Raw genomic sequence first — 24,547 nt, forward strand, 5'->3', positions numbered from 1 at the left:
ACAAATGTTAATACTAGCTGATCTAGTCTTAACATTGCATTTCTATCCTAACCAGCACTTAAAGCTAGTCAGCTGCAGGGTAAGAATTTGTCTCACGTATAACCAGTTTCTGATCGTTGTTGAGTTGTGATACATCAATTTGAGTTTATATTAGTCCCAAAATAAAGTTTCAGTGGAAGTGGTACCTTTAAATTCTTGTGTACTACCTGATGCTTACCACCACGCTACACATCACATCTTGCCCTGGGCCAGAACAAATTAAAACTCTAAGAAGGGAGAGATTATTTCCCCATATCTGCTAATCACACAAAGGAAGGAGAGACACAAAGAATGTTAGTTGGCTTTTATTTTAATCTGAACTAAAATACTCTTAAAAAACCCAACAAAACACAAAAGCATGGATGGAATAGGTTTTCACAGTCATAATCTGACTTGCTGTATCACAACAGGAAGAATTAAGTAATAGCCCAGACAAGTGAAAAAAAGTTTTGCACCTTTGTGAGTTGTGGGATGGGGGGGGGGGGGGGGGGGGGAAGAGGTAACAGTTCCTATGCTCACATCTGGTCAGAAGAATATAAATGCATGGCCTGCATTTAGATACTACAGCATGGCTTTATTAGGTTCTTGGCCTATAGGGCTTGTTTGTAGCATTTACTAAGTGCTTCTCAAATGCTACAGTCCTGACTGTAGCAGTGGGACCAAATCCCTTAGTATCAGGATACTATGCTCTGATTGGCACTAAGAGATAAATTAAGGGGCTGCAACAGAGCTGGCATAGCCCTGTAAGCTCACTTACACTCAGTGGACAGTACTGGAAAGATGAGGACGGTTCTGATTTCTAAGGTCTGTTGAACAGTAAGTCACCACTGGTTTGACCAGAGCTGTGACACAGATTGGCTTTCAGTCTGAGAGGAAGAGCAAAAAGAAACACAGATCAAAGTCATAGAGAGAAACCTCAGGTCTACTGTGAATGACATTAGGAATCCAGACCTGCATTGAGCTTGAATGCTATCACAGTCAGCTGCTTAGCAAAAAGTAAGGCCTAGCCCAGTAGCTCAAGGGGTTTAAGAAAACATGGTCTTTTAAACATTTAAAAAAGTGTACATGTTTACTCTTGTCTAGTATTTGAAGTGTTCACAACAGAGTATGATACAGTGCCACTTACACTCTGGTATAAGTGGGAGATGCTTTGTTAATGGAGCTTGAGTAGAACCCATGCCTTAAAGTTTGGGCAGGGAGGCCAGCTTCCCCTTCAAGTTTTCAGCAAGCTTGTCCATGAACTCAAAGGTATTCAGGTAGTCAGAGCGTGTGACGCTGAAGGGAGGAAACAAAACAAGACAGACATTAGTTGTAAAGCCACTCAAATGCTCACAGCAGGGGAACACTGTTCAGAGAACTCCAAGTCTTGCCTCTAAACCCAAAAGAGTTATCTCCTACTCATCAGGCTGATGTTTTTTGCCAAAAGGCTCTAGAGAAGAGGTAGCCAGGTGGTATTTTGCAGTGAAGTAGGTCTCCATCCTACTAAATGGACAGGGCAGGATCTAGCCAATGTAGCCAGCCCGTCATAAGAGAAATCTTTGCAGTTCCCTCTATTTTTTCCCCTATGCATTTGGTACAATAGCAAGGACAGAGAAACCTAGACTAAGCTACTTGGAGCAGGGAATGTCTCACGTTCTGTTTGTACAACACAGGGTACACAGATGAGCCCTCTTCTGTGACCAGACTCCAGCAATTTTTCACCATACTAAAATAACTTCCCAGAAAATGTTGTTCAGAAACACCAAGTAAAACAGTCTCCCCCAAGCACAGCTTGGAGTTTATACACTTACTTAGGCAGGCCTTTGATACAGGCAGCAAGGTCCTTCGTCATGAAGCCAGATTCAATGGTCTCAATGCAGACTTCTTCCAGGGCAACTGCAAAGTTCTTGAGGCTAGTGTTGTTGTCCAGCTTAGCTCTGTGAGCTAGTCCTCTTGTCCACGCAAAGATGGAGGCTGAGAGAGAACACTAGATTACTCTGTCCTTCCAGAACTCCCTCGACATTGTTCTAAACTGCCATGTGGAACAGTAATTATTTTTTATTAAAACAGACAGAAAAAAAGATAGAAAATCTGGTATGGGAAAGAGAACACTTATCTTAATCTAGGCATCCTTCGCATTTTGTGCAGCTCTAAAGAAAAGCAAGCCCCAGAAACTACTCCACTGCCTCCAGCAATCTCTCTGTGTGTGCCATTTTATCTTATTTCGTTCCTGCCCAAGTTGGAAAGAAAGACCCGTGGTAGGACTCTATGGTTACACAGAAAGTTGTCCTTATGATAGAAGGGTGCAGTCTTCTTCCGGGTATTACAGTACACTCTGGTCCCTATGCAATTGTAGAGGATTCTTTCCCTCGTGTCCCATTCTAGGTGCACTTACACTTTTAAGTATGTATGTGGTTTCATGGGTGGCCAGGTCTTTTGGAGCATCAGGAAGGGGAGTAAAATAAAAAACAACCAACCTAAACCTTAAGGCTGTTGTGGCTATAAACCCATCATTTGCTGAAGAGTGAGAGCATGTCTCAAAGGCTAGGTCTAGCGTATTGCTCACACTTACTCCATTCCACCCTGGTTTTGCTCCAGGCTGCAGCTCTCTCCGTGGAAGAAAAATGCATTATGAACTACCAGTTTCACCACTCAGTGAAGCAATTCTCTGCAGAAAGGATGCAGATGTTCTTATTCCAAACCTGTTCTTTCATGTGTACAGATCACTGAAGGGCAATGAAAAGCAGCTCACCAATGGGGTTAGTGGAGGTTTCTTGGCCTTTCTGGTGCATGCGGTAGTGACGAGTAACCGTGCCGTGAGCAGCTTCTGCTTCAACAGTCTTGCCATCAGGGCAGATCAGCACACTGGTCATCATGCCTAGAGAGCCATAGCCTACAGAATACATAGTTTAAAGAGTTCAGTGTCTCCTTTGGACAGCCCCCTTAAATTCCCCTTAATCCCACCATCCTACAATCCTCCTACATCCTCCCAGCCTTGATGTGAGTATTCCTGAACAGCAGTGCTGCTGCTGCTGCAATTAACTGGCTAGTCCTGACACATCAAAATAACAGCTCATCTGAACAGAAAGTGCTGCTGAACCATGAAATACAGATATGCAGACACTCTGCACTGTTTTAAGAAAATTAGTATTCTCACCTAACTTGCTGGACAGATTTTTATTGAAAAGATGCAGTATGAGAACAAAGAATCCTAAATAAGCAGTGTTGGGCTGTCAATCGCCATCTTCCCCACAGGGTGATAGGAAACAAACCTACTTCATATCAAGAGCATCTGCTCTAGTGAAGAGAGCCATGAGCTGGCAAAACTGGACATTCACATCACTTCTAACCCTGTAGGTTTTAGAGAGCTGTGTCTTTGACAGCTTCTTTGTTCAGCAGTCTAACACACATCCTTGTTCTGTGGGATGCAGTTTACTGGCATTACTTTAGGAAGAGCATACTACATAAAGCCACACATCTTGTCTTGTGGGTTTCTGCATCCGTATTTGTTTTGGCACCAGGCAGCTTGGTTATATAGAATTTTGATCAAGCACTGCAAGTCTAAAGTTAAACATATCAGTCTCTCTCTTTACACCTGACAGGTAGCTTTAGGTCCTGAAGATGGTCTTACTTATCCATAGAACACCTGCCAGTATGCTCACCATCAGTCAGCTTAATTCAAGCTGGCAGTGACAGAACCCCAGCTGTCTGGATACCTTCCATTAGAAAGGAAAGCCTACCAGTTACTATGTTGGTAGGAACTGCCATTCCGTAAAGAAGTGCAACTACACAGTCTACATTCAATGGATTCTCCTGTAAAAGTGAAATCAGAAATTCTTTGACTGCCTGATATCTCCATGACTGGTCACAGGTTTGAAATGTAAGTTCTGAGACCCTACACCACCTCCTGGGCCATTACATAAGATATGACACAAGGTCACAAGATACTTCAGTGTAGCACAGGAAACATCTCACACCTTGCGCAACAGAGTCAGACTGCACATCCCCATCGTAGTTCTTGCAGGCCCAGACAAAGCCTCCTTCAGATTTCAGGGCCTGAGCAACCATGTCATCAATGAGCCTATGCTCATACCAGATCTTTTTGGCTTCAAACTGGGACTTGTATTCTCTGGAAAACAAAAGCAGAACAACTCATTATATAGATAAAAACAGGGATTGCACAATTTGTGCAAGTAATTGTACATAGTGAGACGCATAGAAATAAGAGAGAAAAAAACTTAAAAGAAATTTGCATCTTCTTTACTCTTTTTTTTGCTTGCTTGCTTTGCTAGGCCACTGCAAGTCTGCTTCAGAATCACAGAGGAGCCCATAGAGGACCTGTGACTCTGTTAAGAGAGATGAACACCACAGCCACATTTAGCAGAGCTTTAAACATTGAGTACTGTGTCCTGCAGGACAAGGGAGGCTGTGACAGGGAAGGCACACAGCCCCCACGAAGTGCTGCTGAGTGTCTAAGAATGCTGAATTAACTGTAGCAGCTCACAAGGTTGGAGAGGATGTTCCTGCTGCAGACTTAAGCACTGCAGTAGCACGTACGCAACTATCCTGGTTACCTGTCATAGATCTCTTGGAAGATGTCTTTAAAGCGGCCATCGTATCTTTTCAGGATGGTGTTCTTGGTGCTCATGTAGAGGGGCCAGCCTTTAGATAGTGCCATTTGGAAGGAACTGTGGGCAAAATCCTTGATAGACTGGTCAAGATTGTACATTCCCATGGCTACACCACCACACCCTGTTAGTGGAGAAAGAACAGATAAGAACCAACTAGATTTAATTTTGGTTAAGGATTTGACAGTCTCCCCATAGCATAGCCTGGCAGGCAGGCTAGTGTTATCCCCAGGTGTCTTAATATAATTCTCAATTTAAGGCTGGCTCTTTCAGGAGAAGATTCACTTTGCACTATCAGCTCAAAGTTCCACCAGTCCCGTGACACATGGATAGGAAGGTGGTTTTGTTTTACAGCTAGGTACATCTTAATACTGTGATCTAATACGCGTAAGAAGTTTATTCCTAATCCAGCCTAAGCAGCAAAACTGTGACAGGAGCAAGTGTGCTTGAACTCCTACTAGTCATACAAATAACACAAAGTATTTTTTCTATCAAAGCAGCAGGCAGGAGTTTGGAGCAGGAGTCTGTCAAAGCTAGAAATGGGTTTGGTCCCATCTTAAGTGTCTTGTACCTTCAGGCTTTGACTGCACTGCAGAACTAACTCTGGCAGTCAGAGGCCGCTTTCCCTAGCTCAGGTAAACAAGTCCCCACATGCATTCCTGCACCTTTTCAGCACATGTGTCTGGCTTACCCTGAAGCTTTGTTTCACCTGCTCAGGCTCACTTCCAGCGCGTTGTGGGAAGAACATGGCAGTCATGTGAATGCAAGGGAAAGTCCCAAGAAGGCTCTGGGGAACTATCAACACTCACATGACTTAGACCGTGTAATGCAGATGTGTCAACAGCCTGAATGGAAGTGCCTTAAACTTACAGCCCAGGTCACCTGGGAGAAAGCAGCATTCAGATCATGGGAGAGGCTGACTGTGGGTGAAAGCAGGGTCTAGGGCTTCATGAAAAAGCTTTGTCATCTTCAGAGCACAGCTCTTCGTGTTTCTAGTGAAAAGTAGATACCATATACTTAATTTTAAGCACCTCACTACCACCACCTCTCTAGTTTGTTGTACAGTGCCTTTATCAGGGATTTTTGCTCCAGAAACACTGCAGATTTGGGTTTATTTTTTATTTTTGAAAATACCCTTTCCTAATATCCATTTATCCTTACCTCCAGATGGTTGTTACTATATGGACATGTGTGCAGAATGAAGAGGGGAAGCCAGAGGAGGTTTATCTGCTTGCTAAGATAGCAAGTTCATTTAAAGGTGATATTGGCAAGGAATGAAATTCCTGTTGTTACCAGCAAAAATACATGTTGTCCCCCTGCCTCGCGTAATGAGTCAAGGACAGAACAGGGTCTGATCAGCTACAAACACTGTGTCCTCTGGAGCCATGATTTCATAGTTGCTGGATGACAGCTATTAAGTTTTATTCAAATACTTATTTGCATATAGGTAAAAAAACCCCAACCTTGTTGCAGTCATACAATCTTACTGCCTACTAAAATCTCTTGATTCAGTGTCAAGTTTGAATATATTAGTATAGCAATAGGACAAGCTTCCTTTATGCATTTTGGAGATATGCTGGCACAACAGTTATCTGTGAGGAGGGGAGTTCCCCCAGAGCAACAGCAGTAGTCTGCCATCTTTGCACTTCCTTGCTTTCTGCTCGCTGATGCGACGCAGAGTGGTAAATCAGACTGGAAGCTGGAACTGCCAGACACCTCCACTACAGGCTCACCAGTCACCTATCAAATGAAAACAGATTAGGACTGGCAGTGAAGCAGGTGAACTCCAGATGAAAGGCTGTGCAATAAGAGATAGCAGAGATTTAGGCTCCTGTGAGAAAGAATGCCAGAGAAATCAAGTATTACAAAAGAGGGTCATATGGCAGTTTTGGTACCTGTTTGCCAAGCCAACTGCTTACAAACTAGGATTCTGCAGTTTACATGGATGTATTAGGTTTTTGTAGCTAGAAACAAAACATTGCATGCTCACATACATAGATCACCATAAGGCTTCAAAACCTGAAGCCTTTCATCACTGATATGCAGGAGACATGACTTGTGCGATGTTTTCCTGAATCCTGCCCCTAGAGAAACACCCTAGGTTCTAGCAATATGCGTGTAATTGTTTCCATGCAACAAAGCCCAGCAATGTCAGGGCTCCTCCTCCTGAGCCTAGCAACATCTACAACCAGCACAGCAATATTGCTAGGAGGGACTGCATCTGTTAAAACAGTTAGAGCCTATACAGTCAGGAGCATCTTTGTCAAATCTTTTTTCTACCTTGCAGAGTAAGTGTTAGTTCTCATTTCTACTGAAAAAGAGAATGCTTAATAAAGAAGGGTACAAACTGCAAAGGTATATAGAGCCCAGTAAGACAAACTAAAACCAGAAAAAATTATACCCAAACTGTTCTCAAACATATCTCCCCTTAGGTCAAGCCCTGTTTAGATAGCAAGTTTCCCTATGATCAGAGAGAAAAAACATACATGCCACTACCAGAGTCATCATACACAAGCAGCATGACAGACGGCCAGTCTAATATGACTGTTTGATATGCCTTTTTGATCCCAGGAAGATTTCACTTTCAGTACTTCCCAGACAAATACGACCCAGACCTTCTCCCCCACTCTACCTCAAAGTCATATTTTACTATCAAACAGATCTGACCAATACTTTAAGGTTGAATTAAACAAAAAAACCCCCCAGTTTTAATCACAACTTAAAGATAATACCTACTTTCAAAGTTATGGACCAGGTATGTGACTGGTTTGCCTCCATCTTCTGGAGTGTAGATCATCTCTACTTTTCCAGGCCCAGGTACCACAAAATCAGTTGCTCTGTACTGTTAAAAAAAATAAAAATTGCCATGATGATTTTATCTATCAGGAGGACAGAACAATAAAAGACAACCTGCATTTGGGATGGCAGGGTGCAGAAGAACATAAAGAGTTGTACCAAAAAAACCCATTGATCAGGCTCTGTTTACTCAGCAGTGTGGTCATTGGATTAATTTACTACATTACCAAAGACAAGTAGTTAAGAGCCTGCCTATTTCAGAAGATATCTTCCTCTTTAAGGGAAAAAAAATTTACAGATTCTTGTGCCCCATCAGTTGGCAGAGTATGTATTTTTGCAGATGCACTGAAGTTTTAAAGTACAAAGTATCCAGAGTGCAGTGTGGTCTGTGAGTAGAAAGACTCCTCTCCCTGCCTCAAAAAACCCCATTCATATCACAACTACTGATCTCATGAATAAGGGGAAAATAATACAGCACCTTAATAAAAGCCATTATTTCTATCCATCATATGACATTTGAAAGGCCAATCTGTAGTAAGTGTTCTTTGAATTCTGTAAATAGGTGCACATTTTGCTTCTCTGAGCTACACAGACTCAAAAGAGCCAACATGTACTTCAAGTCTTTAAATGGTGTCTGATTTTCCCAGCTGTCCTGAACAGTACTATTTAAGGTTACATTTCCGTGAAATTCATCACCCTTTTTCATGTAGTTTCCTTCATATTGAAGGAATCAGTTCCCTGAGCTGTTCTGAAGTTACAGAGTTGCTCATATGTCCTTTACATGTTCTTGTATTATTCCTTTCACTTTGATCTCATACTTTGGCAGGGTTTCAATCCTTCTCCCTTAATCCATTGTTTTCTATTATTATTTTGACCTTCTCAGTTATTCAGTACTGTTAAGGATGTTGAACCCCCCTTTTTTTTCTCTAGTGTCAGGGCTCTGCAATTATTTTCCTCTTGGAAATTTATTATTTTACCTTCCCACCCCAGCTAATCTTATGACTCACCCTCAGTTTGCAGGTGTACCCACCTATTTAAGCAGTCGGCTCTACTAAAAGTCTTTTGTCATGTTTGGCTGCTTTACAGAGTATCATTACCTATGGAGAACAGTATGGCTGACTCTTGTCTGAGCTTTGTAAAGGCCACTACACTGAGTGCCATGCTAGGGCCTTCCATGGCCTTGTACTACCTCTGCCAGAAGAGCTCTGGTAAAGGATGTTTCCCTTCTTCAGTACCACAGACTGATGGGCCCAGTAGGAATACCAACTCTGCAGGAGTGCTGTGCAAGTAAGTTTGAGAAGCAGATCACAGTTAAAAAAAAAAACAAAGGAAAACAAACCCACACCCATGCAACAAAAGGCAACTTTGCCACTTCCGAAAAATCACTCACTCAGATCCATTTTTGCTGTGAGCAACACTTGCCACCAAAAAGTCCTTCTGAGAAGTAAAAAGATGGGTGTAAAGGATATTTTCTAAAGACATTGCTATGTAGGGAGGTGGGCTCTGCAGAGGTGAAGAAAAATAACTTGGAGGAGTTATACCCCGTGTTTAGGTACAGACCTATCTAATCCAAGCACAGGCCCCTGAATGCTGTTTATACAGCTACACTGTCTAAGGAAGAGAGGCATGAACCAGGCTCTCCCACACTTTGCCAGGTACTGTACAAACAAAATGCTAGCAAGTAGCCACTCCCAGGTGGAGTGCAAGGGATAAAGCAGCAGCACAGGGTTGTCTAAATCTTTGTAGCTTTATACCAGTCAGGACTAAGCCTGTTCAGATAGAGTCATAAGCACTGAAGTGACTTACTTGATCCCCATAAGCGTGACGGCCAATGACAATTGGTTTCACCCATCCAGACACCAGCCGGGGAATGTTCTTGCAGATAATAGCCTCCCTGAAGACAGTGCCACCTAAGATGTTTCTAATTGTCCCATTGGGAGACTTCCACATCTGCTTCAACTTGAACTCCTCCACTCTTTTCTCATCAGGAGTGATGGTTGCACACTTTATGCCAACGTTGTATTTCTTTATGGCTTCAGCAGCTTCCACAGTTACTTTATCATTTGTAGCATCACGATGCTCAATGCCCAAGTCATAGCTGTAACAAACCCACAAAGACGGTCAGAACTGCCCAGGACTTTTCTTCATGTCCAACAGGAAAGAAAGCAGACCCTATATGTGCCTGTCAGTGTAGTTCCAGCACTCTGCCATAACTGAAGTTATCCCTCTTCCACTGCAAATGCTGTTGGACTGGAAGAAAACATAGGCTCATACACTGATAATTCTGCTGCTGGTAGGAGGCTGGAGAAAGGACAGCTTCAGTTTATGGCTGAGGCTCTCTGCCAGCATGGGACATAGCAGTATCTCCTCTGCCTTCCCTTCTGAGCTTCCTGCAATGGAAGCTTTCAGACTGGGATTCTGATGGTATGGAGCAGCACAGTTCCCAGATGAATATGGGCCTTTATTTCAAACCTCTTGTGCTGACAGTTCTGGCTTCCTTCACATCCTGAGCATATGAAGCTACACTAGGCTTAAAAACTGCTTTGACAACAGACACACAATCCCACTCTGGCAGCAAAACTACCAATATTCCCCTCAAACAGTCAGAGGAAGCACGCTTCCCACACTCGCTGTTTTAATAGCTTTTGGAGAAAAATGGGTGCCCAGCATGGGACAGCCCTGAAGCATAGCCAGCTATACATGAATCTAGCCATTGTGTTGCCTCAGCCAGGGGTTCGCTCTCCCTCCTCCCACCCCTCTTTTGAAAAGGGATGTTCTCCAGACTGTGTGCATGTATTATGCTGCTGGGTTCCTGTTTGCTTGGTTCTGAACACCAGCAAGCAGAAAGCCTGATGTAGGAGGCATACAAATGACTCCAGGAGCAGGGGAAAAGGTCAGACTTGTGGGTTTAATAGTGGCAGATACCATTGAAGGCCTCTGTCCACATGGCTAGGAGCAATGCAGTTGGATACTTCTCTAATAATTACAGCTCAGTGGCTAGAAAGGGAAGAGATTATTCTTTCTGCTTGACCAGATGCTGTAGATACTATGTCCCTTTTGCCACACCAGCTGCTAGTATTTGTTTTTTCCAGAAGGGAGTGTAGGAGCACAGCCTAGGCTCAGGGAGCAATTGCAACAGTTTAGCTCACACTGCCAAGCAGCAGAGCTCAAGCTTACAGGCATCAGGGCAGAGTCTGTGCCCTATAACCACCCTTTTGCCCTCTGGGCAGATCTTCAAACAGAGATGGCAAGAAGCTGAGTCCACAGATGCTAGGCTTCAAGTCAGGCAGTGGCTGAAACATCCCATGTTTCTGACTGTTTAGGATGCAGGAAGCTGTGCAGACTGCCCTGGTGCTGGAAAGCCAAGACAGAGGAGACAAAAATCCAGACCATATCTGTGAGAGACCTTCTTAGAGGCACAGTATAGAAAAGAGCTAACTCACAATTAAGCATTCACTGCTTACTGCTATGAGGAACCCCAGAGGAGCTGCCAGACTTTGAAAAAATACCCTCACCATAAGGCCATGTTTTCCAGAGTACTTAGTGAGGTTGGCCCATAGATGAGTTAACTAGGGGAATCTGCTGGAAACTTTACCAGTATAAAAAGGGCTAGTTAGCCTCTCTGCACTAGTGCAGGAAGAGCTGTAAGGCTCTTGGTGCTAAATGAAACATGATCAATGCCTAACGACACATGCAAATTGCAGTACAAAGTGGCTGTGTGTCATAGAGCCATTACCTGTGCAAATCCAGATCTACATAAGGAAAAATCAGCTTTTCTTTAATCAGTTCCCAGATGACCCGTGTCATTTCATCTCCTTGCATCTCCACAACGGAGCCTCCATGGATTTTTTTAGACATCTTGAGCTGCAACAGACATAAAAAACCCCCAGCCTAAGTTAAAAACTGCCAACACACATCACCAATACGTGTATCCTGCATTTTTACAACACAAGTGGAAGAGAGGTACTAACATGGCATAGAGGATCTCTCCTCAAAGTCTTGAAAATAACCACAATTTATCCCTAGTTTCATGCTAACTGGTATTCTTCTTAAAGCCCCAGCTCCTAGGGAGATCTATCTGAGGATAAAAATAAAGGTTAATATCTGAGATTTAAGGACGTGTGTTCTAAAGGCATGAACTTTAATTATGGTTGTACAAAAGAATTTGAAAGCATGACCAAACTCTTCCCCCAAATTCCACAGAAATAGATGAGCACTATTTATTTTTAGATTTCACGAGTTCTAGTCCAGGTGCCTCTTCTTCTGAAAAACAGGGGTTAATGGACATTAGTTTAATGACAGCTCATATTGCTGGCACTATTACGATTAATACATTGTCAGCTTCTTTATTAACTTCCTTCTGCAGGAAGGAAGGAAACTGGTACAGAAATTCAAGGGCCACATCAAGAGTACTTTCTCCTGGCAAGCTTTATTTCTCCTGTTAAAATAAATACTGGACAGATTTGTTTTCTGTATGGAACAGAGGTTTCCCAAGATATTTGTTCACAAAGCCTCAGAAAATAAACCTGAACTCTGCCCTTCTATTTGCACTTTGTTCTTTGACAAAACCCAACCCCACAAGCCACTGAACTGCTCTAACACAGTGCCCTGCTTTCTGACAGCCACAGTTTCTTGGTTGTCAGCTCTGATTATGCAAGAGCTATGACTTGGCAAGTTCTTCCTTCCAAGACAGCCCCCTTCTTGTATGCAGCTGTTAGGATACTACAGTAAGATACCAAGCCCTCGTGCCTGAGGTTGCAGTCTCACAGATACCACGGTCCATGAATCACTTTATCCAGAATGAGGGATACTACTGTACACAGAGTCTATTAATCTAGATGAAGTTATTCAGAGGTGTGAGGTTTGCAATGCAAGGGCCTCAGGTTACAAGCATGTGGGGAAACTGCTCCCCAGTTCAGTTTTTTGGTTTTTTTTTTTTTAAATTAAACCAACTTGTGCTGAATTTCCAAAATCCAATCCATTAAACATTTTTAGTCTGGGAAGAGAATAAACTTTAAGCTATGTTCTAGCTACTGCATCAAACTTTTTTAAAGAGCAAAAATTAAAAAAAGTAAAACAAGGTTGTGAGTTACTAAGACTCTATTTACTATGAGCACATAAACTTGAAAAATTAAATAGTCCAAGGCACTCCTATCCCAAAGAAAGTTAGTATCTTGGCTTATATTAGGCCTTTCTAGTCCTCATGGAAAACTTCAGCTTCATATGACCACACTCCGAACTCAGTTTATTTATGCAAGTATTTTGGGCCCAATTTTCAATTATGACTATCTAAATAAGGACTGTGTATCACACTCCCATGGCCTAGGCACAGGACTGCTACTCAGGAGACTTCAGTTTTGCTTTTGGCACTTACACAGTGTGAGAAACAGTCTGATTCATTTAAGCCAAAATGTACACAGACACCCACCCACCACTGCTTGTTTTGTGGTTTGGTCCTTACTTAGATAAGGCAAATTAGACTATGTCAGTCCTAGTAATAGGTTTTGCAAAGCTGGCTTCAGACCTATATGGTATTGCTGTCACAAGGGGAACAAAAGCACGAGACGCACCTCCACTGAGATACATCCCCACTGATGTGTGGAAACAGCAGCTTCTTAAACAACTGTGACAGCATCCTACGTGTTGATCTGGTCATGGGCCCAGTATTTTTCCCCTCCTCAAACACTGGTGTCCCCAGTTTCTCTATGCACAGGGGCAGTACGGCAGTAGCATCCGCCCTCAGTTCAGAGTCAACATGCCAAGAGGTTCCTCTAGAGAGCACACGTTCCCTAGAGTTCAACTCTTTCTGTCACTCTTCCCCTTCGCTTTTATACGCTCCAGAACTGCCAAAAGTCAGCAAGGTCTTTCTCCCAGAGCAACCCTTCTTTAAATACATCTAACCCAGGCGTTTAGCCAAGGCAGCTTAGAAGAAACTTTGTGAGTTTCCAAATACTCCTTGGTCCTCAGGAAGGACTCGGGACCCTAGAGTCAATAATTACCTATTGCAACGACTCCTTAATTCAGGTTTACGGAAGATCTCTTCAGACCAGGCACGCTCCCAGGGAGAGCGGCGGAGATCGTTGTCACTAACCGAGACCTTGCCTGCACTTGTTTTTCAGCCGCGCTGCCCTCCATCCGCGCCCGCCCTGACAACGCCGCGCAGCCTCGCTCTTCTGGCACAGGTAGGATCTGCCGACCAGGCCGCGGGCTGCAGCCGGGGCTCAAATCCAGGCACCAGCACCAACCCGGCACGGCGCTGCCGGGTCTGGCCAGCACGGCAGCGACCGGGGACGCTCCCCCCGGCCCGGGGGGTGGGGTGGGGGGCTGCCCCGGGGTAGGCGAGGGGCCCTGAGCGCAGCCAGCGTTAGGCGACACCACCGACTGTTAAAGAGACATCTGGATTGCCGGGGGAGAAAGCCCAGCGCCAGGCCGGGGAGGCCGAGTCCGGGGTGCGAGCACCCCCTCAGCACCCGGGGCGTCTTCTGCGACACCTGCGGCGGGAGAGGGTGCCGGGCGGGCAGCCTGCCGCGGAGCCCCCGCCCCGAACCGCCGGGAGAAAAGCCCTTAAAGCCCGAAACCACCCCCTCCGGGCTCCTCTGCAAGGGCGGGGGACGCCGCGACCGGGAGGGGAAGGACCAAGGGGCGGCGCGGCCGCGGCCCCTGGCCGCCTCACCCGCGCGGCCCCAGGCCCCGTTACCTGCGGGCGGTGCCGGTCCGGCTCTCACGGCGATGCGGGGCCCGGCCGTGCGCGGGGCCTTTTATGGGGCCGCGCCCCCGCCCCCGGCCCGGCCCCGCCGCCGCCGCGGCGCCCCCTGCCGGCCCCTCCTCCCGGCGGCGGGCCGTGGGCGGGGCCGGGGGCGGGGCCGGCAGGGGGAGCGGCCGCTCGGCCCTGACCCGCGGGCGCGTGTGCCCGCTCGCCCCGCGGCTCTCCGGCCGGCGCGTGCCGGTGCCCGCCCCGCCGGGTCTGCCCGGGGTTTCGCGCGCCGATGCCCCCCCGTGAGGAGGCCGCGGCAGCACGTAAGGCGCCGCGGCCGTTCCGCCGGGCCGGGCCTTTTCCGCGCTCTCCCGAGACAGCCGCAGTAAGTGGCCTGCGTCGCCACAGGGACGCCGATGGTGCTGGCGGGCACGAAGGCTTGGGCGCCGAGGGGGCTCGGGCGTGCCCGGGCTGCTGGAGCGGGCCCCGGGGAGAGCGCGGGCGGCCAGCCTGCCGTCGGCGCCGTGCTGGCCTGCCCCCGGCCGCGGGGTCCCGCCGGAACCGCTCCGCAGCCCAGCCCGGGGGACGCGCCTAACGCGGGCGGGCCCGGACACGCACACGTTGGCTGGCTCGGAGGCGGCCGCGTCGGCACTACGGCGAACCGAGTGGCGGGGCCTCCCGCCCCGAGGGGCAGGAGAGGGCACCCCTCTGGGGTCGGGGCGAGGCGGGGAGTGGGAACCGGGGAGGAACCCCCGGGGGGGCACACCCGCCTCCTCGGGCTCCCTCCGCTGCCAGGGCGGCGGCGGCTCCCGCGGTGGCAGCCCGGAGCTGCCACGCCCGGCAGGCGCCTCCTCGCAGCGCGGAGCCGGAGAAGGGCCGCGGGCCGGAGGCGGAGCGCAGTGACGGGGCTGCGGGGCGGGCGGGGCGGAGGAGCCCGCCTCAGCGGCCCCGCCCCTACGGCCGCGGCCGGCGGGTGGATTGGCGCGGAGACTCGATTGGCGATGCCTCGGCGAGGAGCGCCGCCATCGGCGGGCGATTGGGCAGGGCTGGCGGCAGCGCGGCGGGTTGCTAGGGGCGGGGCGGGGCGGGGAAGCGGGCCGAGGTGCTTGGGGTGGGGGGGGGGAGGGGTGAAAAGAGGCGGTGTCGGCCTGGGCCTGCGCCCCGGTAACCCGCACTGGCGTCGTCACTCGCGGGGAGCAGGTGAGGACAGCCTCTCCGGGACCGGGCGATCCTGCGCGGGCCCCTGGTACTGGCTCCCCGGGGTGCGCGAGCCCTCTTTGTGGGGTCTGGCCTGGCTTGGTCCGGCCCGGCCCGGTCCTTGGTAGCGGCTGGCAGCGGTGGCGCTCCTAGGCTGGCTCGGGGGTCGCTGTGTGGCCGCTGCCAGCAAGCAGCTTTCTGCTGCTTCCTTCCCGCCCTGCCGCAGGTGATCTTCCGGGTCCGCCATCCCAGGCGGGCGGCAGTCGCCTTCGGCGGGTGCGCGTCTGTGACGGGGGAAGGTAGGGGTGTCCCCTTTACTGAGGGGAAAGCAAAGCAGTCAGCGTGGTTGCGGCGCAGAGGTTGGAAGTGAAGTGTGTGTGTCATGCACTTAGGTTTAAATTAGGACTGTTCAGCTTTTACACCCGGGGCGTGTTAGCCAGGTGCCCAGGAGGAACATCCGAGTGAGAAGGAGTGCGTGGACTCTTCTGGCACTGAGAGGTTGTGGTCAGTTTTGTGGGGTGCAGGATGTCGCAGAGCCATTCCGGATGTAACTGCGGAACGTGTATGGAGGTTCGCGCCCATACTTGCACTCTGTTTTATCCGTGATGAGTTGGTGATTGCTGAAGACGTTGCAGCCTGAAGTGGCTTTAGATTTATCCCCAGTGGCTGTTTGGTAAGGATCCTGAGGAAGATGTAGTCTGTTTTAGTGCTTGTTGGCTGATGTGTGCATCTTGCTTTCTGATTTCCCATAATCTACAAATAAGTGACTATTTCCCAGTTTTCTTGGGGGGCTGGTGGTGTCTTCCTTTTAGCGGGAGAACTAAAGCACTTTAAGAAAGGATGATATACTCCATAGCTAATGTGTTGTGCAGCACAGAAGATCCAGGTGTTTCTGGAGCAAATGCCAAGCACAGTGCTCTTCTTTTCAGTCTGTTAATTAGGATAGTACTGCTGTCACAGAAGCAATTACTGTGTGGTTTCTTTTCCCTTGAAGCTAAAGTTTATTTTTCCAGAATCACATATATGATGTATGCAAGTTCAGAGACTTCCTTGTTTTTTTTGTCTTGCCAGGTTATAGCCAGTTGTTGAGATATGAACATAATTTTCTATAAAACTTCTAGTTGACTTTATAACGGCATTTTTTTAATGTGGTAGTGTGTGTGAGAGCACAGCCCTGTTGTACATTCAACATTCTAAAAGCAAGGTATCAGTTGTCTGAAGTGTTGAAGAAACAATTCCAAATTTACCTGAAGATATGCTCTTGAAGGCATTTTCCGTGAGCTCTGGTGTTTAAACATATTCAAAACATCAGTTGTTTGAATCATATTGCTGAAATGCACAACAGCAAAAAGTACCATGACTTTCATGGGAGAGGGAAGCATTCCAGACTGAGACTCAACCTTACATAAAGAACTTGACCAAAGTTACTCCTGAAACTTTGTGAATGATGTCTTTTTTCTTTCTTAAGGATATGTGAATGTCAGGAGAAACTCTGAGCTAAATGTGCTTACTATACAGAGCAACAAGCAAAAGTCCACTGAGAAGTCACATGATTGACTTGCAGATACCATCTTTTGTGCATTTATTGTAGGAGTGGTCAAACCTTGCCACATGAGCTGCATGCAGCTTGTTAGCACTTCCAGTGTCACTTGTCAACCATGTGGATTTTCTCTGGACTACATAGATTTTTATTGTGGCTTCTTAGAACTTGGAAGAAAATGTCCTAGTCAGTAAAATACGCCTGTAGAGTCTAGGGAGCAGTTGTGGAAACTGGAAACTAGTATTTCATGAAGGAGCATTTATTAGTTGTTAAGCAGGAAGTAGGCTTATAGAGGGTTTTGATCCTTGGTACAGGTAAAAGTCAGCTGTCCCTCGTTGCTTCCATTAGTTCCCCATGTTCCTGCTCTGTCCAATGTTTTGCTAAGTCTTGATTAAACAAAGATGAAGGTAGTAAGCACCTTAGCCTTGCAGTCTAGAAGTGCAGGCTTAGTGAGGCAGAGTGGCAGAAATCAGGTGTGTATTGAGGTTAAAGAATATGGGCTGTGAGGAAGTATGACTCTTGGCTGTGAAGGCTATAGTACACAGCAACTAGGCTTAACAAGTATGGCTTCCCCTAATACAGAAGGTGGTTTGTTTTGTTTGGTTGGTTTTCCTTGATGTAGGAAATGTTTTCCTTGATGTTTTCCTTCCTACTCTTGAAAACAAGGAAGTTTGGAGGTGTTAGATATGACAACAAATAAACCACAGGCTGGGTTACTTTCCTGGTAACTTTCACAAGGCCCTGTACTGTAGTGCAGAGGGGAAGGAAGCAGTGTCCACCAAACTTAATCTTTCAGTCCTGCTATTGTTTGCAGTTCTTTCTATTTCTCATTCTGAAGTTAGCCTGGCCAGATGACGAGTATGTCTTGTGCTTGCTGAGGCATGCCTGTCTTCAGTTTTCTTTTTACAAGGGCTGCAGACGTCACGGCACTGACAACTTTTCTCTGAGCTGATGTTAAAACTTTGTGGTACGCATGCAGAGTCTCCATTTGAAAACTTTAAGTTCCTTTAAAACAGCAACTGGAGTGTGTCATCAGACAGTGTAGTGGCTGTCCACTTACTTTGATTGTTCTGGATGTTTAACTAGGAGCTCGGAATTGCTGTCTGCAGAGATGCTGATCTCTTGCCAATGACAGGCAGGGGACACAGCCTCCTAACTCTGGCACTCTTGACCTGTGCTAATAGCAGATGTCTGTGGTAGGTGGGTGAGTGTCCCCACTCTAGCATCTAATGAGACACCTCCTCTTCAGTTGACTGAAGATGTTTTATTTCAGCACCCTGTGTATAATGCGCATTGCTGAACTCTTTCCAGGGCACGTGAAATGGCTGCAGATGACAAACGGTCTCCGACACTGGACTCTACTGGTGATCTACCTCATTCTCCTAGTAGTCCGTCTCACCTCACTCACTTCAAACCCCTGACTCCTGACCAGGATGACCCTCCTTTTAAATCAGCCTACAGCTCTTTTGTAAATCTCTTCCGTTTCAGCAAAGGTAAGTGCTTGGGGCAATGTGTGTGCATGGATTGTGTGTGATGTCTGCTTTATTGATGCCCTCTGCTGCCACATAAACTTTTAAAAACACCTCTGAATATTACAAGTATAATGTCAGATGGCTGGCCAAATGGATGGTGAGTCAGTTCTTTTGTGAGGGATGTTGCATCTTGCTTTTGGGTGACATAGTAGAGCTTTGCTGTGGGAGAAGATAGCCAGCATCTTGCAGCTAGAAATCTGTGGCTGCCCGTGAAGGTCAGACACAAGCCATTTAGCAGATAGTATTGTATAGCTTCTTAGCTGGGCGTCTGGATTTCCTTTGCCTGTATGAAGTTTTTGGGGCTAAAAGCGGGAGTAGCCCTCTGCCAGCCTATATGAGCAAAATGTGTGCCTGTCCTTCCAATGAAAGTTCTTACTCCAGACTTCCTCCACTCCTCACCTTCCTGTGCATCTTGTACCTTCAGCTGGGAGGCAGCTGAGCTGTAATAAAGTTGTGTGTTTACAGGAAGCTCACCCTTAATTTGCATGGCTTAGGTGTTCCCCATCAAGAGGTCTGAAGTGTTGTGAAAGTTTTCTATATTAAAAAGTACTACTTGATTTTGGCCTTTGTGTTACATGTATCATGAAACACTTATATTCTCAGCAGGCAAGCTCTTAAAGACCTATGTGAGTTTCTTTTTGTTTCAAAGAAATACACTGAAAAGAGTGGTGAATGAATGCACCTTGGTTTTGTACAAAAACTGTATATCTCTTTGCTGGAGATGGCAAACTGGTCAGCTGCTTTTGTTTAGTCTGTTCATTATTCAGCTCTGCTAAGCATATTTCTGCAATGTTTGGGCTAGAGAAAAAGGGCCAAGATAGTTTTTTACATAAGCAAGCTGATCTGTTCAGACTCTTCTTATGCAGAATGAAAAATAATTACTTGGTATGACTGCTATTAGTTTGCATAGCAGAATATTACCTGTCATTATTAATTTATTGAAAGTAACATAAGATGTGGTCAATATTGGCTTCACTTGTTTGTCTCTGACAAATGTAGCTGGAGTCAGCAAAGCATTGTGTTGAAAGAATGTGAAAACAACCTTGAAATGGCACATGAAATGGGCATGTTACTGGAATCAATGAGAACCTGTCTGTACTTGATCCTCTGATGGAAAAGGGTGGTTTATTAAAGGCTGCGGTAACTTTAATGTGACCTCAGTATTGGCTTCTAACATGACTGAAAAACTCTTTTCAAGGCAGAAGCTGATAATCAAGCATAGCTACTCCATATAGCAAGAATAATTGATGCTTACTGATTTTTTTTTTTTTTTAAACACTTTTCACATTAGGGACATTTCTCAAATACCCTGAGCCTTGACAGACAACTTTTACATACTGGCCTGTTTCCATGTTTTGTATGGTACTTTTCAGACTAAAAATTCATGTCTTCTGTTATGTATAATTATGATCTGAATGAGCTATTTGAGAGGTTTTTACCCTTAGCTTTGCATGCACTATTTTTCTTTATCATGTCTGAACAGTTGGTTTCTCACTTTTTGTCAACTCCAGATGATGGCAGGCTTTCATCCCCGGCAGAGAGAGCAGAGGCAGGACAGAGCGATCCACAGGTGTTGAGCAGTGGCTGGTCCAGTCCTCAGCATCCCACCAGGGCTCAGTCTCTGAGGTCACCGGTTCCTTACAAAAAGCAGCTGACTGGTGAGCTGCAAAGAAGATCTTCTACAACCCTGGGTAATTTCAACTCTTTATGCTACATGGGAATGTTGTACTAGCTGGTCTGGGATGCTTCAGAGTGAGGTGGAAGGAGGTGAACAAAGGTTCGCTGACTGTCTAGATTGATGGCAGAATTTGGTATCAGGCTATGCTGCTTCTGTTAGTGAGGTTGCACTTTAACTTCAGAAGCATGTTCCCTCTACCCATCTTAGTGTTCCAGCAAGACACTGTTGTTGGGGCTCTGCTGTTTCAATTATGAAGCAGTCTGGAACAGAAGAGGATGCCAAAACACATCCAATGTCTTAAAGTCACTTGAATCTTGATCCTGAAAATTTCTGCTTTGTCTTGAGAGACTTGAGTTGCTTAACAGCCACATGCAAACTATAACTTCAGAACTCAGTCTGAATGGGGTTGATGTTTGTGTCTTCAAGAGAGTTATAAATGCAGGTTTTTGCTTGTAGCTGTTTTGAGGAGAATTGAATAGGAACTTGCATCTAAACCATTTTTATTCCTAACCTTGGAACTATTGCCAGATGCCATACTGAATCTCTTTTAGCTGGAGTGGGAATTGAATGTGATTGCAAAGGTGCAACTGTGTAATGGCTTTATGAAGATCAGGAAGAGCTAGTAAGTAGGTTGCAGGGGTCCCTCTTGAGATCTGCTTGGTTACTGTCAGCCATTTGTGATGGCCTTGAGCAAACTGCTAAGCTGGGTAAAAATCCTGTGCAAGACAGTATTTCCAAGAGTATGGTAGCTAGTGCAGACAAATCGGATCTTAAATGTTGTTAATGTGTATGGGATTTTCAGAAAGATGTCTAGTCTTGATAACAAGGCAAAAGTCCAGTACAGATAACTAGCATTTTCATCTCTCTAAGTCATTTGCATGCTGCCTTAGTTGAACACATTCATCATCTTCTTCCTTGCCATCTAGTACTGTGTGTGCTACTCAGTTGTACCTGTCACAACAAACCAATTAAGGCTGGCTTGCTTTGTTTTTTAAAGCTTTTTCTCAAATGCCCCAAGTATGGCAGTGTGCTCTTGGCTGATTTGCCAATTTGCTTTACTTCATTCTTAGTTACCTCTTGTAAATCATTTGGAAATTATCTGGGTGTTACAAATTAGAAACCTTTAGGTGAGGTGGGTTGTTTGGTACTCAGAAGGCAGAAATAACCTTGCTCTTTGACTTCCACTGGGAGCAGGCAGTCAGGGAAATGACACTTAGTCTAAGGTGTGGGGGAGGAACTATTGCTGCATTATTCCAACACCTTTTCAGGACCTCCATTCACATCCCTGGGTCTGGATGAAAGTACGCTTGGAAAAATGTGATGGTGAATCACCCTGGAAAGAAATAAAGTTAGACCAAGCAGGAATTGCTGGCTTTTTGAAGAGATTTCTGTGATACTGGGTGCTGAGTGCCCTGTCTCACTGTTAAGTAAATTCCCCCAAATAACCTTGGTGCTGTAACACATACGAACTCTGTGTAAAGCAAGTAAAAGTGTACTGGATTGGTGAGGAGGTTACAGGGAAATTTTCCAGAGGCATTGCTTTTTTTTTTTTTTTGAAGCAAACTTTAGAAAATTAGTTTTCATACCTTCTTTTATCTTAAAAGGTGCTGAATAATCAGGTCTTTGAGGATTTCTGAACATTGAGCAGAGGAGAATTTTACTTCTGCCACTGCAGCTGATGCTCAGCTGTACAAATAATCTTAGAAATTATTTTCATATCTAAAGAATGAGAAGTATGAGAAGTGATGTGATTTACATAAACACCTAGATTGGTAGGTCAGTTCACCCACTCACATCAGTGACAGTGAGGTGTCTAATCTAGTTGAGTTTTCTTGCAACTGTTTATCTGTAGGCCTGTAAATGTGTCTCTAGGCTTGGCCATTACTCAGATATTTTGTAACATGGGCAAGTGTAGGCAGGAAAATATGCAAGTCCTTCACAGAAGTCTCTCTAGCCTGCTTGAGTTTAAATAACATGCCAACCTTAAGCAAACGGAAAGGAATAAATAAATAAAAGGCTGCTGGTGCCTCTAAATAGCGATGGAATGAAATTGCTCCTGAAGATGCTGACTACCACCCCTCATCTGTCCATTAGCTTACACTGCACAGCAGATACTCTCATTGCTCAGGGACCATGCTGGCTGACAACTGCAAGCACAGAATGACATGGAGGGATGGTGGCTTTTGTAGGAAACTGTCTAGCATCAAATATGTAGGATTTCAGTTGTGTGCTTCCCTGCAGGACCCTTACATGAAAATGTTTTAATAGCACCTTACTGGCTTTTGTGAAAATAGGAGAAGCTGCTGGATGCTTGGCTTATGTCAGAGATGCTTTGTGGGCTGTATGGGTGAAGAACCAGTGCTGAGACTCTGCATTGACTTCTGTGGCCTCCCTTTTGGGTAATCTGTTGCATCCTCATGTGCTGGAGTAGGGTGCTGGGTTGCTAGTGTCACTTCTACAGAGGCAGTTGGCCCAGCTGGTTGTATTGGACTGCATGTGCCTGTGTGTGCTGTCAGCTGAGTGCTTTCAAGGTGCTGGATTGAACCAAAGTAGTCACGTACTGAGACAATGTCATAGCTTGCAAATTGAGTTTAAGGAGAACTGGAAATGCTGACCAATTGGAGAGGGAGCACTGGTAGTAAAAGCACTCCTAGCTTGTCACCCTGTTATGCAGGATAATGCTGTTAATGCTAGACAATTGTAGCAGACTGGAAGCAATAGGGAATGGCAAAGGAGCTTACTAGAGTAAGGAAAGGCCAACGATCATATGAGGGGTAAGAAGGCCTGAGAAAAGCATGTGGTGGTTAATGGGAATCATAAAGAATGTGACTTATTACCAGAGTATCTTTTCTATAGAAAAAGGTTTTGGAAAATGAAAATGCATCTTGTAAAATGAAGTTAAGGACAACTTTCATCCTTTTCATGTCAGTACTTTGCATGGCAGTGACATGAGGAAGATGCGATGTTTGAACTGTGATGGTGACCTTGAATATGAAATCTTATGCTTTGGCAGCGAATAACTAGAAAGCAATTGATGTTGATCTGTACTCGCAAAACTGTGGTATCCCTGACAAGGGCATTTGTTCCTTGTTGAAACTGTGTGAAGCTCTCTGTTGTACCTCTTTTGTTAGTGTGTGGTCAGCTCTTTTCCTGTAAACTGAAACTAGCCGTTAAGTTGCAAGAAAGTAGTTCTCATAGTGTTTTTGACTTGGCATTCACTGTAAAATGAATGCTAAAATACATAGGGTCATGAAAGAAACTCTGGAAAAATATATTTCAGTGATTCAGTAATTGAGGGTGCAGAACAATTGCATGACTTACTGAGCAGACCTTTCTGTGGCCTGAACTCGGAAGAATGTATGGAGTAGGTAGTCGTAGCTGGAATGGTACTGCAGGTTCCTTCCCAGTGATCACAGTTCAGGTGGGGAGAGTAGGAAAAAGAGGAGAAAAACGTACAGTATTTCAGAGGATGTATTGGTTTTGCCAAAGATCAGCAGCCATGAATACATATAGGAAGGATGAGGGTTACTGTTGAAATATGTATTTTTTTTCTTTTTTTTAGCTGTAGGAGTTAATTTTTAGCTTAAGAAGGATAAATAGGTTGGAAACAAGTCAAATTGGAAGTCCAGATGGGGTTCATTTTGGTATATTGTGGTTTTGTTGCGTGAACATGTAGATGGGAAGGGAATGGATAGGAAAAACACAATTGCTGCATAAACTGGTAGTCCTGAAAACATGTATTCCACACTCATGTTGGTGTGTTACACTGAAGGGCTGAGATGCAGCTGGTGTTTGTTAAATGCAAAATGATATCAAGTGAAAAATGACTGTCTTCTATGAGAGTTTGGCCAGGGAAGAAGAGTAAATGGATGAAGATATGGTAGAGTTGTGGACTGAGAAAGTATAAGGACTCTATCAAAACCATGAGGAAGCTGCCTTTACTTCCTGCAGTTGTTTTTGTGCTGGTTGGACAATGACAAGCAAAAGTTTGTGGACCTGATCTGGTTGTCATAACAGATTAAATAACACTTAAATAAAGTTTAATTTTATTTTAAAAACCTGATTTCTTGTGTGCAATTTTAAATGTGGCTGCTGGAGTGTGTGGTTTTTTTGGGAGGTGGTGTGTTTTTCTGTGTGGGGTTTGGTTTTGTTGTTTAGGGTTTTTTTAGTAGCATATACTGAGTTTGCTGCTTCAGGAGCACTAAAAAAGTTTATCACTACTTAGATGTGTCATTGTGGTCAAGCCTTTTGGCATCAAACCAAAAGAAAATGAGAGATCTCTTCACAAGTGCAACTGATGGCAGTTGGGATGATAATATGGGCAAAGCAAGAAGAATACTCCTACAGTTTCTGTGTTTGTGGAAGGGAATGTGAGTTTTGTAGATTTAATGGTGAAATAAGGAAACACAGTTAAAACGGTGAAAACATATACATCTGTAAATCATGTGTACATTAACTGAGAAA

The 24,547-nt window shown here is 45.4% G+C and overlaps 2 protein-coding genes across 15 annotated transcripts in view; one reads left to right on the forward strand and one right to left on the reverse strand.

Annotated features, from left to right (window-relative positions):
• Positions 1–328: 328 nt before the first annotated feature.
• On the reverse strand, positions 329–14,264 carry IDH1 (isocitrate dehydrogenase (NADP(+)) 1). The gene is made up of 9 exons (XM_049799838.1): positions 14,140–14,264; positions 11,179–11,306; positions 9,249–9,540; positions 7,383–7,488; positions 4,593–4,770; positions 3,996–4,147; positions 2,771–2,911; positions 1,830–1,992; positions 329–1,314 (listed from the first exon to the last, which is right to left on the reverse strand). The coding sequence occupies exons 2-9, from the start codon at positions 11,298–11,300 to the stop codon at positions 1,221–1,223; spliced, it is 1,248 nt and encodes a 415-aa protein (XP_049655795.1). The 5' UTR covers positions 11,301–11,306; positions 14,140–14,264; the 3' UTR covers positions 329–1,220.
• A 130-nt stretch (positions 14,265–14,394) lies between these two features.
• The window catches only part of PIKFYVE (phosphoinositide kinase, FYVE-type zinc finger containing), a 74,712-nt gene continuing 64,559 nt past the window's right edge, over positions 14,395–24,547 (forward strand). For 7 of the 14 annotated variants that reach the window (XM_049805020.1, XM_049805029.1, XM_049805039.1 and 4 more), the window contains exons 1-3: positions 17,861–18,069; positions 18,185–18,366; positions 19,917–20,096. In XM_049805020.1, the coding sequence (XP_049660977.1) occupies positions 18,002–18,069; positions 18,185–18,366; positions 19,917–20,096 (430 nt within the window). In that variant the 5' untranslated portion in view covers positions 17,861–18,001. Of the gene's footprint in view, positions 14,522–15,267; positions 15,337–15,638; positions 16,007–17,857; positions 18,078–18,184; positions 18,367–19,916; positions 20,097–24,547 lie in introns of those variants that run through there. The other 7 variants (XM_049805126.1, XM_049805107.1, XM_049805117.1 and 4 more) reach the window with 7 other exon arrangements.

The sequence above is a fragment of the Accipiter gentilis genome, chromosome 1 (genome assembly GCF_929443795.1).
Source record: "Accipiter gentilis chromosome 1, bAccGen1.1, whole genome shotgun sequence".
Lineage (NCBI taxonomy): Eukaryota > Metazoa > Chordata > Aves > Accipitriformes > Accipitridae > Astur > Astur gentilis.

What these genes read in the sequence shown, in the direction of transcription:
- IDH1 (XM_049799838.1), bottom strand. Translation starts at nt 11,300, where the DNA reads ATGTCTAAAAAAATCCATGGAGGCTCCGTTGTGGAGATGCAAGGAGAT. An exon ending in GTAGATCTGGATTTGCACAG is followed by an intron (nt 9,541 to 11,178) that starts GTAATGGCTCTA and finishes GGTTTGTTACAG; the next exon opens with CTATGACTTGGGCATTGAGC. An exon ending in TGTATCAAAGGCCTGCCTAA is followed by an intron (nt 1,315 to 1,829) that starts GTAAGTGTATAA and finishes TCCTCCCTTCAG; the next exon opens with CGTCACACGCTCTGACTACC.